The 16,925-nt window shown below is 42.1% G+C and overlaps 1 protein-coding gene across 2 annotated transcripts in view; it reads right to left on the bottom strand.

Moving 5' to 3' along the window:
• PARD3B (par-3 family cell polarity regulator beta) overlaps positions 1-16,925 on the bottom strand; it is a 1,077,199-nt gene that overhangs the window by 53,614 nt on the left and 1,006,660 nt on the right. For both annotated transcript variants that reach the window (XM_054478835.2, XM_063647802.1), the window contains one exon: positions 13,463-13,542. In XM_054478835.2, the coding sequence (XP_054334810.1) occupies positions 13,463-13,542 (80 nt within the window). The remainder of the gene's footprint in view (positions 1-13,462; positions 13,543-16,925) is intronic.

Raw genomic sequence — 16,925 nt, 5'->3', positions numbered from 1 at the left:
GCACCCATGCTGCTGTGTGTGGATCTATTCTTAACATCTGGCTTCACTTACCCTTCAAACCCCCACATGCAATCCATCATCAAGGTTCATCAGCTCCTCCCACTTCTCTCCAATTCTGCTTTCATCACCATCACCCCGGTACATACTATCAGCATCTGTCCCTGGAATGACAGCAAAATCCTCTAACTGGTCTGCTTCACTCCAGCATCTCTCCTAAGAATTCTCTACCTTGCAGCTAGACAAACATTCTGGATCACAAATCCAACCATATCACCTTTCTGCTTAAAACCCCGCAAAGGTTTCTAGTCTTTGAGTAAGTTCAGACGTCCTTCACTTGACCACTTATGGTCTGACTGCTACCTCCCTTTCCTGCTCAACTCCCACAGTCTTTGTTCCAGTCACACACCTTTCTTTCAGTCTGTTCAGTATGTGTTCTCCTACACAAGGCCTCTGCACGTGCTGTTCTCTTTCTGGAATATTCCTTATTTATTGTCTCAAACCTCCTTCAGATCATAACTCATGTCTCCCTCCCTTCTTGATTTGGTGCAATTTCACACTCTATTTTCTTGGATCACATATCTCTCCTTTTTTTTTTTTTTTTTTTTTTTTTGTAATGGGCAGAGTTACAATTTTGTGTTTTCTTTGTGACTGCTGAATTACTATCTTCTCCACTAGAGTATAAACTTCACAGGACAGAAACTGTGTCTGTGGGGCTTATCATGGTATCCTCAGGGCCTACAGAGTGTATTGCACTTAGTAGGTCATGAATAAATAGTTGTTAAATGCAGGAATATGGAGAGTAGATGACTTTCCTAGCTCATCCGTTCAGGCTAATAAGTTGCGCACATTGCTCTGACTGAACTGTTTCATTTTTTTTTTTTTTTGAATTGGATAAGAAAGAAGTAACCAGAAAAAGGACAAACTGAGGAATTCAAGTTGTTGACAAGATGGTAACATAAGTGACTTGTCTATAACCGACCCACAGAAGGCAGAGTCATCACATTATCTTGGCCACATTACAGACACCACATCCGGAAATCACTCCTATAAAACACTGGCTAGAAATTGTCTTATATATGGACCTGATTTTGATGTTGGACAAAGCTGTAAAAGGGTGTTTGTTGCACATTTAACATAAATTGTCAAAGGCACCGACATATCAATGGAAAGTGACCAAGAAGCTTGATACCAACTCCATCCTGATTTTATATGACTGTTTCCAGGAAAAAAACTTCACTGTGGCAAATTCCTTCTCAAAATAGCTCAACAAGCTTATTTTCCATCTTAAACCTCTGCTGTAACAATTATAGATCTTTCCAGCGCCTTGTAAAACTCGGGCTGTCAGACACTATCATTTCTGGAAAAGGGTCTGTGTTTGCCTCAGCCACATGTAAGCAGTTAGTGGGCAGAAGTCTTATCTGGGCAGTCACCGTTCTGTCTTCACTTTCAAGCAATGACCAAGTTGAAAGGGTACTAATGATGCCCCAGAGTGTACTGTTGGTGGAGAATGGCCAGTGAGAATTGCCAGGTTCCTACCTATTTAACATGTTATTCCATATTCGGCCATAAGGGTCAGTTCTGATTGCAGAGTGGGGCAACCCTCTATTGAGACAAGCCCTGGCCACTTCTGTCTAGGCTTAATTAGAGACTTGGAATAGAAGCAGGAACATGTTCTGGAGGCTGCTGTTTTTGTACCAACCCCTCTCACATTTGTACCACAAATGTTTGCCTTTGCTGGAAATAATGGAGCTGGACCAAGGTGTTTCCTGGCAGAATGACTGAGGTCGTGGGGCCTGTGTCACATGAGATCCAGGGAACAGATGGGCTCGGGTGGCACCACCATGGTAATTGACTGCCAAAGCTCTCTTCTCTGGACTTGAAGCAGCAGAGTCAGTAGAAGCGATGCTTCTGCAGTTGTCTGGCATTTGCGTCTCAGCCATGTCCCCTAAGGATGTGCCAGAACTACACTGTGAAAGAACCAACAATAGTTTCCTGGTTGGCCGGGCGCGGTGGCTCACGCCTGTAATCCCAGCACTTTGGGAGGCCGAGGCGGGCGGATCACGAGGTCAGGAGATCGAGACCATCCTGGCTAACATGGTGAAACCCCGTCTCTACTAAAAATACAAAAAATTAGCCGGGCGAGGTGGCGGGCGCCTGTAGTCCCAGCTACTCGGGAGGCTGAGGCAGGAGAATGGCCTGAACCCCGGGGGGCGGAGCCTGCAGTAAGCCCAGATCGCGCCACCGCACTCCAGCGTGGGCAACAGCGAGACTCCCTCTCAAAAAAAAAAAAAAAAAAAAATAGTTTCCTGGCTACAAAAATTGCTGAAGTGGAACCAACTGGTTTATATGTATATATATTTAACTCACTAGCATAACACAGAGGCAGTCTTTAAGCAAAAAAGCACCATTTAAAATATTTCGGCTGGAAGGAAGTGGGTGTTTGAATTTGCTAAGAGGAGTTCTGTGATTCAGTGGTTGGTGTTCTTAGTCATTCTGAATGCCTATATGGGGTTTATTCATTGAAATGGTCATTTTAATATATACTGCAGTGATTTAGGGTGGGATCAGAGCAGTGAGGGCTGCCTCAGGAAAGGATGGTCATGTAATGTGTCTCTCCTACCTGTTTACAACCAGCCTAGTACCAGACACCTTGATGCAGCAGAAAGCCCAGAGATTTCAGATGTAGAAAATACTGAACTGACTCCAAAACCTGTCACTAGTTCTGTGTGCAATCTTAGCCACACCTCTTTGCATCTCCCAGTCTCAGTTTCTTCATCCATAAAATAGGGATGATAATATTTATATCAGGATTGCTACAGGAAATAAATGAGGTGACATATTTAAAGTACTTGCCAGAGTTCTTGGAGCATAATATGGGGCTCAACAAATGTTAACTCCTTCCCGTTGCCCTGTTCTGAGTGTTCTGTGGAGGAGTGGTGCAGAGTGCAATCTAGGGGCTGGGGACCTGGTCCATGCACATGGTCTGTGCAGCCCTAGGGGGCACCACTCACATCTCTATGTATGTTCCCAACAGGAACATGGTAATTGTAAGGAAAAGGCAGCTATCTTGTTTCTACTTTGGGAAAACTTATAGTGATACAAGAATAAAAACTGTGTGATTCAAAAGTGTTTTTCTTTATTTCTCATAAATTCCCTACTATTTTCTTGTATTGTATTACTTTTTTTTTTTTTTTTTACAACCTGTAGGTTTTGACATTTTCCATTTTCTCTGGAACCTTAAAAGATGTTCACAATGAACACGGGCTATTCTTCATATGGTCTAAGATATCTCCCATCTCATGAACTCACATTACTTATGAAAACAGATGATGTAAGCATTCCAACCTCTCCTTAACTTGCCAGTGTTAGTCATGTGGGGTCAAGTGAAATTAAAAAGGCCTTGGAAACCAGAGAGTCCTGGGTTTGAATTCTGATTCTGATTCTGTGACTTTAAGGATACATTTTTTTCTTTTATTAAAGGAGCATCATATGACTCCTAGCCAGCTGGACAGTGAGGATAAAATGAGACAAGGCATGCAAAACGTATAGACATAGAAGGCACGCAATACGTTTTACAACCTCTCCCTTGCCTTGATTGTTCTTAGTTTTATTTTCTTTTTAAATACAATCAACTGGTTTAGGAATAAACATGACATCTTTGAAACAATTTGCATGCATATCTTGGTATATAAAAATGGAAAATAAACCTAGTGATTTTACTGTTAATTATTCCTGTTGAATAATATCATGCATTCATGCATTTGGTGAGGCACTAACTTTTTATCCAAGATGGTTGTGTATTTCAGTGATATAATGTCATTTTAAATAATCATAATGCACAGGCCTCACAAACATACAAATCAGATGTTATAATAAATTAATATACTTCATTTATTCATAATGTCTCTGTCTATAGTAGGTTGATACTAGGACACTTATATACAGCAAACCCAGGAACTTGAATCAAGGGACAATGCAAATGGCTGGAGTCAGAGAAGACAGGAGGAGGTAGGTGCAGAAAGACAGTGTGCATCATGCAAAACGGTACAGCACTGTCAAGAAAATCACCACCATAATTCCAGGGCAATGAGCATTTGGAGGCAGATGGTGGAATGGCAATAAGATAGGAAAACATCAAGAACTACCAAAGATGATGAGAAATGAGATATAGAGCAATACTCTAAGCAGATGCCTAGGCACAAAACAACCTTCTTTTCTTTTGGCTGCAGAAGTAGGAAATAAATGCTAAAACTCCCTTTAATATGTGCAGGAGGGAAAACATGCAAGTCAGCTTACCAAGCTTAATAGATTTCATGTCCAAGGTAATGTCAGATTTGGCACTCTTGAAAGAGCAGGCACATACTCTTCCTCTCAAAAGAGTACTTAGCCAACAAATGTGTAGCAGTTTGGAATTTTCTATGGAAAATGAGGGAAAAAGTAAAAACCTATAGAATTTAATGTATGTGGTTCATCAAGATTCAGCTAAAACTACTTTGGGGACATCACTACTGTATGCGTCTTAACATGTTTTAAATCACTAATATTCTAACTAAACTCATAATGGAGGCCTTTGACTGAATAATTAATATCAAATATTCTAACTGGCATCAAGGATATATTGGCTATGAGGAAATGATGAAAAGTTTGATTAAAATGGACTTTTATCTGAGGAACTAAGTGACATAAAAATGAGGTGGCAGTAGCATTAACCCCCTGATCTCAGCTGTTTGGCATCTTAAAGTGATATTACATGCTGGGGCTTTCTGCATTTTCAGGAAGTTTGAGTTGACAATGGAGACATCTTAATCTCACAAAGAATTAAATTGCTGCTAATTCATCATTTTGTCCTTGGCATTAAGACTGAGGTGGTATCAGGGGGCCATTCAAACAGGCAGCTGATTCTACTGGGAAGGGGAAGTAGAGACTAGGTTTTTCAGCATAGGGAATCTTAAGAGAAAGGATGAAAAAGCTTAATTTGGTGGGGTAAAAGAGCTTCACTGATTTTCAAAAGGCAGTAAACCCTGTCATATGCAGATGTGGAAGATATGATCTAGATAAGTTCTTCTGCTCATCTTAGTATTCCTGCAAAGTCAGAGCAGCAATCTTAGGGACAAACACTGCAAGGTAGCTTTTCACAGTGAGGAAGATTCTTCAGATAGGGTTGCACCACCAGGAAAGTGTCAAAGCCACTGGCCATGATTCAAGTGTCTATTAATAAATGAAGTGTGACAGCCTCAAACTCTGGTAGAACATTCCAATCGCCGGCATGACTGCGGGCAGCAGTACATATATGCTCATGAAGCATCTTATTTGACAAGCTGGCCTTGTCGCACAGAGAAGTACTTGTTGTACAGAGAAGTTGGGCAGCATGGAGACTGTCAACTTTTATAGACCCAGACAGTCAAACCTCTGCCCACACCCAGACAAGCACTCACACACCTATTTACCTAATGTTCTGATTGCTCAACTTTTCATTGAACTCTTTGGATTACTATCTAGATTAGCTTCAGCCAAAGCCCAGTACTGTGGCATTGCTGGAAATCTGCAGAACTTGAATGTCACCGCCAGTGACTTAGCGAGCACAATAAAATAATGCAATGCCGGCAAAGGAAAATTCAGTAACAGTGAATGAAGCAGAAGTTCATTGGAGAAGAGAACAAGAGAAATCTGAGAGGGAGAGCATCTTTAAGAAGTGAGGTAAATGACAGAAAAGGATGTTGAGGACACCCAGACAAAATGCTTTTGGGATAACCAAAGATAGTAGACAGCATGCTTGTTGCAAGTTTCAGAGTTACCTGTGCACTTGTGATTGGACTCTTCCTGATGGGCATAAGTAGATGAGAAGACTGAGACCAATAAAATGAACCAACTGAAACATTAAAGCGGAAGCATGCTCTTATGGCGTATTTCTTCTGAAATGAACACAATCGTACCCAATGCGAAAACACCGGGAATGTACTTAGAAAGCAAATTCATTATGGGTTCCTAGGAAGTAAGCATTAGCTGCTTGCTCCTTCTAAAGCAGCTCTTTCTATCCAAACTCAGCTCTAGTATATTGCTTCCCATTGCACAGCCAAGTTGAAAGCTGCTTGAGATATTCAGAGAGACCTTTTTTTCCTCCCAAGTAACTTATGTAATATGGGTTACAGAAATATCAAGGACTGGAGGCGAACATGGCCTGAGCAGGCCTTTGTCCTTCATCAGCCTCAGGAAAGGGAGTCTTTCTCTCCACAGGACTGCTCATGCAGCACTCCACCAGGAAATTTATTGTCATCTTTTTTCTTCTAGGGAGATATTATTTCTAATCTTAAGGAACTACAGTACCAATTTGCAGACACTGTTTTTTCAACTCTCAGGAGTGTTCTAACAAAACAGGATTCTCTTTTTGGTAGGCAAAGTGTATTGCTTAATGTTCATCTAGCAATTACACATTAAACTGTTCATATTTCAAACAAAGGGCCCAAGGGAACTGAAAAAAGAATTGATTTTTATGACAGCATTACAGAGACGGTTGAAAGGCATTACTTAACCTGTATATTAGGAATGTTCTGTGTCATATACAAAGATGAAGAAGACACAGTCCCTGTCCTCAAAGGCACTTACATTTTAGTAAGAAATACAAACAGGTGAGCAAATAACATAAGGGAATATGATAGGTGCAGAGTATGGATTAAACTGAGCTTCATAACCTTAGCCAAGGTGGTTACAATGAACACACTCGCAGCCAGACTGGGTTAAAAACCCAGCTCTGCCACATTTTAGCTGTTGGACTTGGGCAAGTTTATTTAACTTCTCTCTGCTTGTGACCTTCCCTATGAAATGGGGATAATTATCAGGTTGCTGCTGAGTCACAGGGTTGCTGTGAGCATTATCAGTCAGGAGATGCAAAGCATTTAGAACTGTGCCTTGTACATAGTAAGTGCTCACTAGGGAGGAACTATTTAGAAGTCTGGGCTGGGTGTGGTGGCTCACGCCTGTAATCCTAGCACTTTGGGAGGCCAAGACGGGTGGATCACATGAGGTCAGAAGTTCAAGACCACCCTGGCCAACATGGTGAAACCTCTTCTCTACTAAAAATACAAAAATTAGCCGGGCATGGTGGTGCGCACCTGTAATCCTAGCTACTTGGGAGGCTGAGGCAGGAGGATCGCTTGAACCTGGGAGGCGGAGGTTGCAGTGAGCCGAGATCACGCCACTGCACTCCAGCCTGGGTAACAGAGTGAGACTCTGTCTAAAAAAAAAAGAAGTCTGGACTCCTGTTGATTTCAGAGAAAAGATACATTCTCATGAAAAATCATTTCTTATATTGGAAAACAGCACTCTAAAACAAACTGTCAAAAAAGCTTTGGAGGATTTCTTTCCCATAACTTCCTTGTATATAAAGAAAATCTATTCTTGGCTAGGTATAGTGGCTCATGCCTATAATCCCGGCACTTTGGGAGGCTGAGGCAAGCTGATTGTTTAAGCTCAGGAGTTTGAGACCAGCCTGGGCAACTTGGCAAAACCTTGTCTTTACAAAAAAAAATGCAAAATTTAGCTGGGCATGGTGGTGCGTGCCTGTAGTCCCAGCTACTCTGGAGGCTGAGGGTGGAAAATGCTTGAGCCTGGGAGGCAGACATTGCAATGAGCCGAGATTGTACCACTGTACTCCAATGTGGGCAACAGATGAGATCAGACCGTCCAGCAACACTTGGGTGCAGGAGTAGGTATTGCTCCAGTGGTGGAGCCCACACTTAGGCCTCTACCTGGGTAGAGGAAACAAAACAAAAACGAAAAAAACTATTCTCATCTGTATAGCAATGTACTGAGACTCTACTGTATACATGGCCTTATGTTAGGTTCTGGGTGTAACAAGTGATGGATATAAAACAAAGTCTCTTATTTCAAGGAATTTCTAGTTCAATGGGGTGGAAAGGGGCAGTGGAGAATAATAACCTAATTCAGGGTGTTTTTAGGGCACTGGGAAGGTGCTAACTAAATGTTATGGAAGTTTAAAGGAAGATGGCATGGGTTTTGGCAGGGGGACTTGGAGGCGTCTTGGAGGCAGAAGGAGGGGTATATCAAACAGGCAGCTGTAACTGGGGTCACAAGAGTGGGATATGAATGTTAGGCAGGCGCTTTTGGAATCATCATAGAGATGGGCATTGAATTGGCAGGAATGGAGGAGACGGCACAGAGAGAATCCACGTGGAGCAAAAGGTGGGAAGCAGAATCTGGTGGAAGTATCAGCGGTGTGGGCAGAAGCCTGGGGCAAGAGGCTATAGTGTGAGTGGGTTGAGTGGAAATAGAACCAACAGGCATAGGCCACTTTTTCTTAGGAAATGTGGGAAAAGGAGGGTTGAGCAAGGGTCTTTGTTTTTCTCTGACATACAAGAGTCAATTTAATGGGGCAGACCTGCCACCCGAGTCCTGCTCAGGTATAAGTCTGGTAGTTGCATGTTCAGCACTGCCTGGTCCTGAGATAATAGGAGTATCTTAGCAGTATCTCTGGATCTCTCCCACCAGCGAATAGGGTGCTGCTGTCATGCCATGTCTGCCCTGGGAGCTAGAGCATAATGCTCCACCTTCCTGGTTAACTCGCACTGGGTATGGCCTCCACCACTGGAGCAATGCCTACTCCTGCACCCAAGTCTTGCTGGACAGGAGCCCTGGCCTCTTGCCTAGAGCCGAGTCAGCATCCTGTATCTGTTATAAACCCCCTCTCTGTAGCACTGCTGTCTACTATCATGTCCATTAGCTCAGCTTATCGCTCAGATCACAGTAGATTGCTATGTCCTCTTGCACTTGACCATCCAGACCACTGGTCTTTCCTGAGTCGGCGAATCCTTCAGCTTCAGTGAGTTCCCCCAGCATATCCCCATGCAGGTGCTGCTTCCTCTTCTCTACACAGTGGTGAATCCTGGCAAACTGTGCCCCTGAAGTTGTGCATCTACGATAGTAGGCAGGGGGAGGAAAGCAACGCCAAAAGGATTAAAGATGCTGCCGAGAGAGGGTAGTTGGTGGCTCAAGGTCCCCAAGAAACCAGGGAGAATGAGCTCTGGTGTGTGGGTTTGCCTCATCACGCCTCTTCCCCTGAGATAAAAAAGCACTAACAACAACAATAAAAAATCCTTCAATGCACTACAGACTCTTCGCTGAGGGTTTTGCTTGTATTATTGTATTTAATACTCATACCAGCACTATTACCGAGGCTCTAATATCATCTCCAATTTGCAGATTAGAAAACAGAGCCTGGAGCAATTCCATCACTGCCCAAGGCCACACAGGTGGTAAGTGATGAAGCTGGGGCTATAATCATGGCCTGACTCCGAACTCAGGCCCTCAGTGCATCCCCTTCTGAAGCATGTGTGAGCGAAGATGCAGGAGTCCAAACTGCAGGAACAGAAGTTGAGGGGCTAAAGTTGAATGCCTCAAGGTCGTAAAGGAAAGGAAGTGAGATCACCTCCAAAGAAAGACTGGGCTTGGAGAATTTAGTCATCTTCGTAGAACTTAACGGGAGTAGAAAGGGTTGGAATGGCCACTGTGGGATAGTCAGGGGAGTTGACAACATGACTACAAAAAATGCTGGATGGCAGCAGGGACCCAGCTGGTGCTGCATAATGTGAATCTTGTAGTGGAACCCATGAATGCAGTTTTATGAGTCTCTCCAGTAACCTTTCACCGCCCATGCATGTAGGACCACAGAAGAGCTGCAGTGCCTTTTGCTCACTCCCTAGGACTCCACACTTGATTCTAAGTCTGGAAGAGCAACATCATGCGCTGATGCACGGAGCCAGCATGCACTGGAGAGCGGGGCGGGGGCGGGGGGGTGGATAATGGGATCCCATGGGGCCAGGGATGGGCCAGGTGGGAATGACGGAGGCTGAGATGGGAAGAGTGGAGAGTTCACTGCTGAAGGGACTGACCGCAAGCAAGGAGGCCTGCGAAATCAGAATGGGACCTGGGAGAATTGCGAGTGGCTGGCAGGCTGGAGTGAAAAAGGAGCCGTTTGCAAAAACACATACGTCGATGTTCGCACATCATAGCAGCCTAGGAAACAGCCACTTCCCTACTCACCTAGGGTGAGTAATAATTTGTATCGAGCAAGAATAAAGGAATGCTGATTTCATTCTGTTTACTACCAAGAAAACTGGGGGCTGTTCAGGCTGGTAAAACATTGGCCCTGGTACAGGTCTGGTGTTTACTAACGAGGTTGTATTACAACCACACTCCGCTTTCCAAAACAGCACCCTCAAGAGAAAAGAAGTCAAGTCATTTTTCTTAGGAGGCAGAAGATTTGCTTAACAATAACACTTAACATCGCTTAGCCCTTAGCCTTAGGCAACCTCATAACTACCAAGTGCTGGGAATTGTCTTTTTCCTGTGCTGGCCAGCGCTCTGGCTTTATTTTGTGAAATGTCATTGAGCCTGGCAGTGGGCTGCATGGGCCTGCTTTAAAGATGACAGAGTTCTATGGAAGCACTTGACCAGAGCTCCTCACCTACTCCATGTGCTGTGGAGCATTTTCTCTGTGTCGATGGCTCCAAATTTGGCATAGAAATCAATGTTATTGAATTGTTCCTAAAAACTACTGCGAAGCATTGCACAAACAACATAGGAACCCAATCAGTCAGTAGCATATTAAGTTCTCTATAAGGTTGGCCACCGACTTCCTATAGATGGATTTATTCCAATTTTTAATTAAAAATTTAACTCCATAAATATTTCAAAGCTCCCTGCCTCTGTGATGAAGAGGGATCTGGTGCCTACCGAGATGTGCTCGCCTCACTCTCCTGGCAAAAGGAGACAGCAGTGGAGCTGGTGTGATTCAATTAAGTGGACAGTAAAATCTCCAGGGGGAAAGACAAGAAAACCAGGGTAAATGTCACTGGCACTCAGAGCAGCATCTGCATACCTTTTCAGAAGCCAGCAGTACGTCTCTGGCCTCTGCTTTCTGCATCTCATTAGTTTAATTTGGAGCCCCCCCACCCATGGACCAGGGTGCAATGCCTGGGAGGAAGCTTTGCATCTCCTCTTTAGATGTTGGGATGCAGCATCCCCATTTAAAAGCCACTGCCAGGGGTTCCCCTTGCATTTATCTGAGCCCTGTTTATTCTCCACCATGGCTGCCTCTGGTTGCCAGGTAGCTGCAAAGGTCTGTTTGCACATGCAACTAATTGTTCCTACCATTGTGTATGTGGGTGAGTGAACTTTTTGCCAGAATTATTTCCAGTTAGAGATGCTTCCCTTTCAGCTACAGTTTTATTCTGGGGCTGGCGGGATTTTGTCAATTCATACATTCATAAAGAGCCATAAGCAGCATAAATGTATTATCTTTGTCAGAAAACCCCCACCACAGTATTTAGTCCTAAAATATACTTGTTTAGAGTCAGCCATGAGTGAGTATTTCAGGGATTAGTGAAAATAAACAAGAGTTGGAAATTCAGAAGACTTTAATAATTACAAACAGAAGCATTGGTTGTACTACCGTAAAAGGCTGATTTGCTTGACTCCTTTGCTAACAGTAGAGTCCTGAGGATGGACTGGGACTGTGCCTCCAGTTTCCATATTCTCAGGGCCTGGTACATACTAGGTGATCACCAGATACATGGTGAATGAATGAATGAATGAGTAAAATTTATAGAATTTTAAATGCTATTTCTGTGCCTTTGAATTTTACCCAAAAACTCAATTTCTGCACTCTGAGTGCAGATTGGTCAGGAAGATTTTAAACTGTTTCCAGTTTTCCTTTTTTTACTCCCTCTCATAAGAACATTCTATTTTCCATCTGCCTTAACCACAATTTCCATATACTTCAACAGTGAAAGCCGGAAATCTTATATGTAAAACAAATTTTTGGAAACTACTTCCATTTTTTAAATGAAACAAAATGTAACCGTCCGTTGGGGATGATTCCTCATTCCTTGCGGGAATGGTTCCAGGACTGCACCTCCTCCACCCTGGCCCCTGACCTCAGATACCAGAATCCACAGATGCTCAAGTCCTTGATATAAAATGGAATTGTATTAGTATATAACCTATGCACATCTTCCCATACACGTTATATCATCCCTAGATTACTTATAATACTGAGTACAATGTAAAGGCTATGCAAATAGTTGTTATACTGTGCTGTTTAGGGAATAATGACATGGAAAAAAGTTTGTACATGATGAGTACCATTGTGACTGTCTTTTTCTTCTTGGATATTTTCGATCTGAGGTTGATTGAATCCATGGATGTGAAACCCATAGATACTGAGGGCCAGTTGTACTAAGCCAAGGAAAATAGAAACAGAAAGCTAATCATAAATAAGAAAAACTTATTAGACAACATCTATTAAAAGAAAACAGGAAGATAAATAGAATATAACTTTATAAAAGCTTTAAAAATATTGTATTTTGGGTGTCCTGCCTAATCAGGACAAAATAGCTTCTCTGCTAGATTTGAAATTTTATTACTTTTGAAAATAACATACTATTTATAAAAGCAGATGGTCACTTTGGCTTTGCCTGTTGTAATGTTCAGGGTGTTCTTTTGTAAAATCACACACACAGGTACAGTCAACATACAATGTCAAACAGTCACTCCATCTCTGAGTTGGCACTTTAACAGCTCAGCTTTGATAAAAAAGCTCTACTTTGGGTCTTTCCCCCACCCCTTTAAAAGGCAATATTTGAAAACACTGCAACTTTCTGCCTGGCATTAACCTTACTTTGTTTCTCTTTTGGATGCATTAATTCCCACACTCTCACCTCACCTAACTCCCATCGTAGCTGGACTGCATGTATTCTTGGAAAAGCTGTTTCTTTGTCATGTGCTACTGATAGCAAACTAAAATTCCTCTTCATCTCACCAATAACAGCACAAGTTTTGAGAACTGTATCTCATTTTCAAGGGTGTTGAGTTACAGTATGAGTGGATCATGTCAGGCCAGGGTGGCCCAGCAAACTTTTCCCATGCAGTTGTTTCTTTCCTCCACTGGGTCTGTGCCTCTCAGCAATATTTGCTTATTGCCTTGAGAACAAGGTCAGATTCTAAATCAGGCAAAGAACACCTTCCTAAGTTCACATTTCTTTCCTGTTTCTTAACACCCACATGAAACTCCAAGCTTAAGACTGGCCCGCCATTCCTTGTGCGTAACTCCTAGGACAGAGGATTTACTATTTGATTGTCTCTAAGCTTGGTGCAGGATGTTCGATATCATTTTTATAGCAATGGCTTAGGATTTCCATTTAGTATCCAATATTCTTGCTGACACATTCAATTGCAATGATATACTATTTTCTCCCCTTAAAAATAACCCACAAGTGTTTCAATTATTAGCACATTTGTGAAGATGGAACTAGGGCTACAGCAGACGGCAGCAAGGCAAAATTACAACATATTCCCTACTTCAAAGCCAGATTTCTATTTCACGTAGACTTCTCTAAAGACTTCATTTGTAGGTGAGCTGGAGATGGGAGACCTCTCCGTGATCTACCTGGGTAAGGATGCGTACTGCCTCTCCATCCCTTCAAAGCGGAGGTTGTGTGCATTCCCATCTGGACCCTTTCCAGGCACCTGTAGAGAGAAAAGTAATTAGAGATGAAGATCCATTATACACCCTGGTTACTGACAATGCATCTCGAAATTATAATCAGTGCACAAATGCTGTTACTGCCTGCCAAAAATCAACCACGGAAAAGCAAGCAAGAACTCCACATTGCTATAAGAATTGATGATCAAGCCACAAACATGGCATTTAACAACAAAGTCACTTCTTTCAAAAAAGGGTCACTGTCAAACTGACTCCCTCATGTCCCCATGCCAAGAATATTCTGTAGGATGCTAGACCATTTTCTTCTTATTCTTCTTTTTTTAAAACCGATTTTAGTTTTTTGGAATAGTTTTAGGTTTACAGAAACATTGAACAGGTAGTATAGAGATGTCCCATACATCCTGTACCCAGTTTCCCTCTTATCGCTAGCTGACGTTAGTATGGCACATTTCTTACAATTAATCCATATTGATACATTACTGTTAACTAAAGTCTATAGTTTATTTAGATTTTTAACTAATGCTATTTTTCTGTCCCTGGATCCCATCCAGTATGTTACATTTAGTTTTCACGCCATCATAGTTCTTCTTGGCTGTGAAAAGACCATATTTTTAAAAGCACCGTTTCTGGCTGGGTGCGGTGGCTCACGCCTGCAATCCCAGCACTTTGTTGGGAGGTCAAGAGTGGGGTGAATCGCCTGAGGTCAGGAGTTTGAGACCAGACTGGCCAAGATAGTGAAACCCCATCTCTGCTGAAAATACAAAAATTAGCCGGGTGTGGTGGCACACACCTGTAGTCCCAGTTACTCAGGAGGCTGAGGCAGAAGAATCACTTGAACCCGGGAGGCAGAGGTTGCAGTTAGCCCACATCGCGCCACTGCACTCCAGTCTGGTTGACATAGTGAGACTTTGTCTCAAAATAAATAAATAAATAAATAAACAAATAAATAAAAGCACCTTTTCTATAAAACCTTTCTTTACTAACAGGGGTTGCTGACAATCAACTGTCTACTCCACAGCATCCATGATGCCCTCCTCTGACCACCCTGAACCTCAGTTCTCTCTCTTACGAATGGCCACCCATAAGTGATGAACTGTTTTCTATCTAGTGTTGGTCTTTATTGTTTTTGTCCCTTCCTCTGCAGGTCCTGTGTTTACCTCTCTTGGAGTCTTTTCCATCAGCCTCTGAGATCCTAAAGGGCAGTGACTGGCCCCAGTAGGTTTTCAATACTGTGTGTTGGTTTCTTAATGAAAAGATATTGTATCTCATCCTTCTGTAGCTATCATACCAACTAAAAACAGGATGAACACATAACAGGTATTTAAAAGTACTTGATGACTGATTGATGCCCCACCTGTTCACCTCAACACACTTGGTATCACATGGACCACTCATGTGCTTGCTTTTGCTCTTGGGTATTCCTCACACATGGGCATGGAAGGAGTAAACAGAAAACTTGGACTATCAGGTTGGAAGGACGAGATTTTGCCAGTAAGCACAGGAAGGAACTAACAGTGTCAAGGTCAGTAGGGAAAATTTTTCTAGGCGGTACTCAACCACCTGGAAGTTATTTTCTTCTTACCAAAAGTCCCAGCTCTCCATAAAACCACCATTCCATCCCAGCTTGTGCAGAGTGTGTATATGGGGTTGGGGATATGGGAAGAGATGTTGCAAAACAAGTACACACATGCACTTAGATTAAGAAAGACTATTCTTGGTGTTTAATTATTGTGGGAGGACCTTTAGAGTGTGTCCTATAAAACCTCTTTATATTTCATCAGTAGGTGGAACAGGAGACACTGGGGTTATCTGAGAGGGCACGAGTCCAGTGAGCTACTACGCAGGTAGGGATGAAGACTGTACATCTTTAAAGCAATCACAGACAGAGAGATTGAGAATTCTCTGCAGTAGGGTAAAAGCCTTGGTTTAAATTTCTGAACTTTCTACCAAAACCAGAGGCAAGGATGGTGACAGACAGGGGATTAAAAAAAAAAAAAAAAAGAAAAAAGGAAGAAGTGAAGGACAGAAACATTGACCTCACCCATTCCTACCTAAGGTTTGCTTTCTTGTGTTTTTAAACTAGTTCTTATGGAAAGAGAATTCCTGCAAATATCAATACTATGCTGAAGGTTATTAATTGTGATTGTTGGAAAATCACTATGCTTATGTATCCATAGCATAGCTCTGGATATTCCAACTGAACTTTTTCTTGTAGCTATAAAGTTCCAACTTAATAGTTTTAGCACTGTTATCCAGAACTGTCCTGGCATAATGATAATAGCAGTCAGTATTCTGTTGCCTTGAGGAGACCACATGCCTGTTACTGTTTTGGTGCCTCGAGGAACAGATTATGTGTGTATATATATATACACACACACACACACACACACACATAATTATATGTATTTATAACATATGATTATGTATATATACATACAAATATACATATAAAATATTCAAATATACATAAAACATACATATATACATATAAGTATGCATATATGTATATTTGCATGTATATACATATATGTGTTTATATATAGTATACATACACACACCTATGAAATATACCCAACAGCATATAAGATTCTATGAAATGTAAGGTGATCCTTATTCTTAAGGGATTTTCTGTCTTTTTGGGAAAACAGCATTCAAACTGAAATAACCAAAGAATGAAATAGGATAATGTATTTTCAAGTGCCATTCAGGATGTTATCAGCAGTAGCACAGATGAGGCCTGGAGGTGTCAGGAAAAACTTCATGGAAGTACCAGAACTTGGGCCAGTCTTCAAAAGATAGGCAGCAAGCTTGCACATAAGAAATTATTCTGTCCTTCACTAATTGTGTATATCTTTGTATGTTTCTCCATTGATACTGCAACATCATTAATGCAGTCATTCACTGTATTCAAAGCAAAGAGAAATCCAGCGGGTCTCCTCATGGAAACAGGCCTGCAAACAATTATGGTACAATGAGATCACTGTGGAAGTCTGAGGAAGGAGGCAGTGGGAGTCTGCAGGAACAAATTCCAAAGTCCACCTGGGAGAGTTGAAGACAGCGTCATACGGGTGTTGAAGCGTCATCTCAAACCTGAATATGGATGAGGAGGAGTTTTTCTGGGGCAGAAGGGTGTAGGAGTACTAGGATAAGCCATTCAAGTAAAGAGCACAAAAGTGAAAAACCATGGAGGCATAACGAAAGCACTGTGTCTTCAGGGAATTTGAAGATTTTGCAAAGGTAGAAACAAGGTATGAAGAAAAGAATACTACTAACTAGCAACTATACTATTGTTGCTACTACTGTGGCTATTACTGTTACCACCACCACTGCAATTTTTAAAAAGAAACTAGTGTTTAGAGCAGTTTTAGGCTCACAAAAAAATTAAGGCGGCATACAGATTTCCATA

Source organism: Pongo pygmaeus, chromosome 11 (genome assembly GCF_028885625.2).
Source record: "Pongo pygmaeus isolate AG05252 chromosome 11, NHGRI_mPonPyg2-v2.0_pri, whole genome shotgun sequence".
NCBI lineage: Eukaryota > Metazoa > Chordata > Mammalia > Primates > Hominidae > Pongo > Pongo pygmaeus.
Note: the sequence above shows the minus strand (reverse complement) of the source record. Positions and strands in the feature narration are given on the sequence as shown.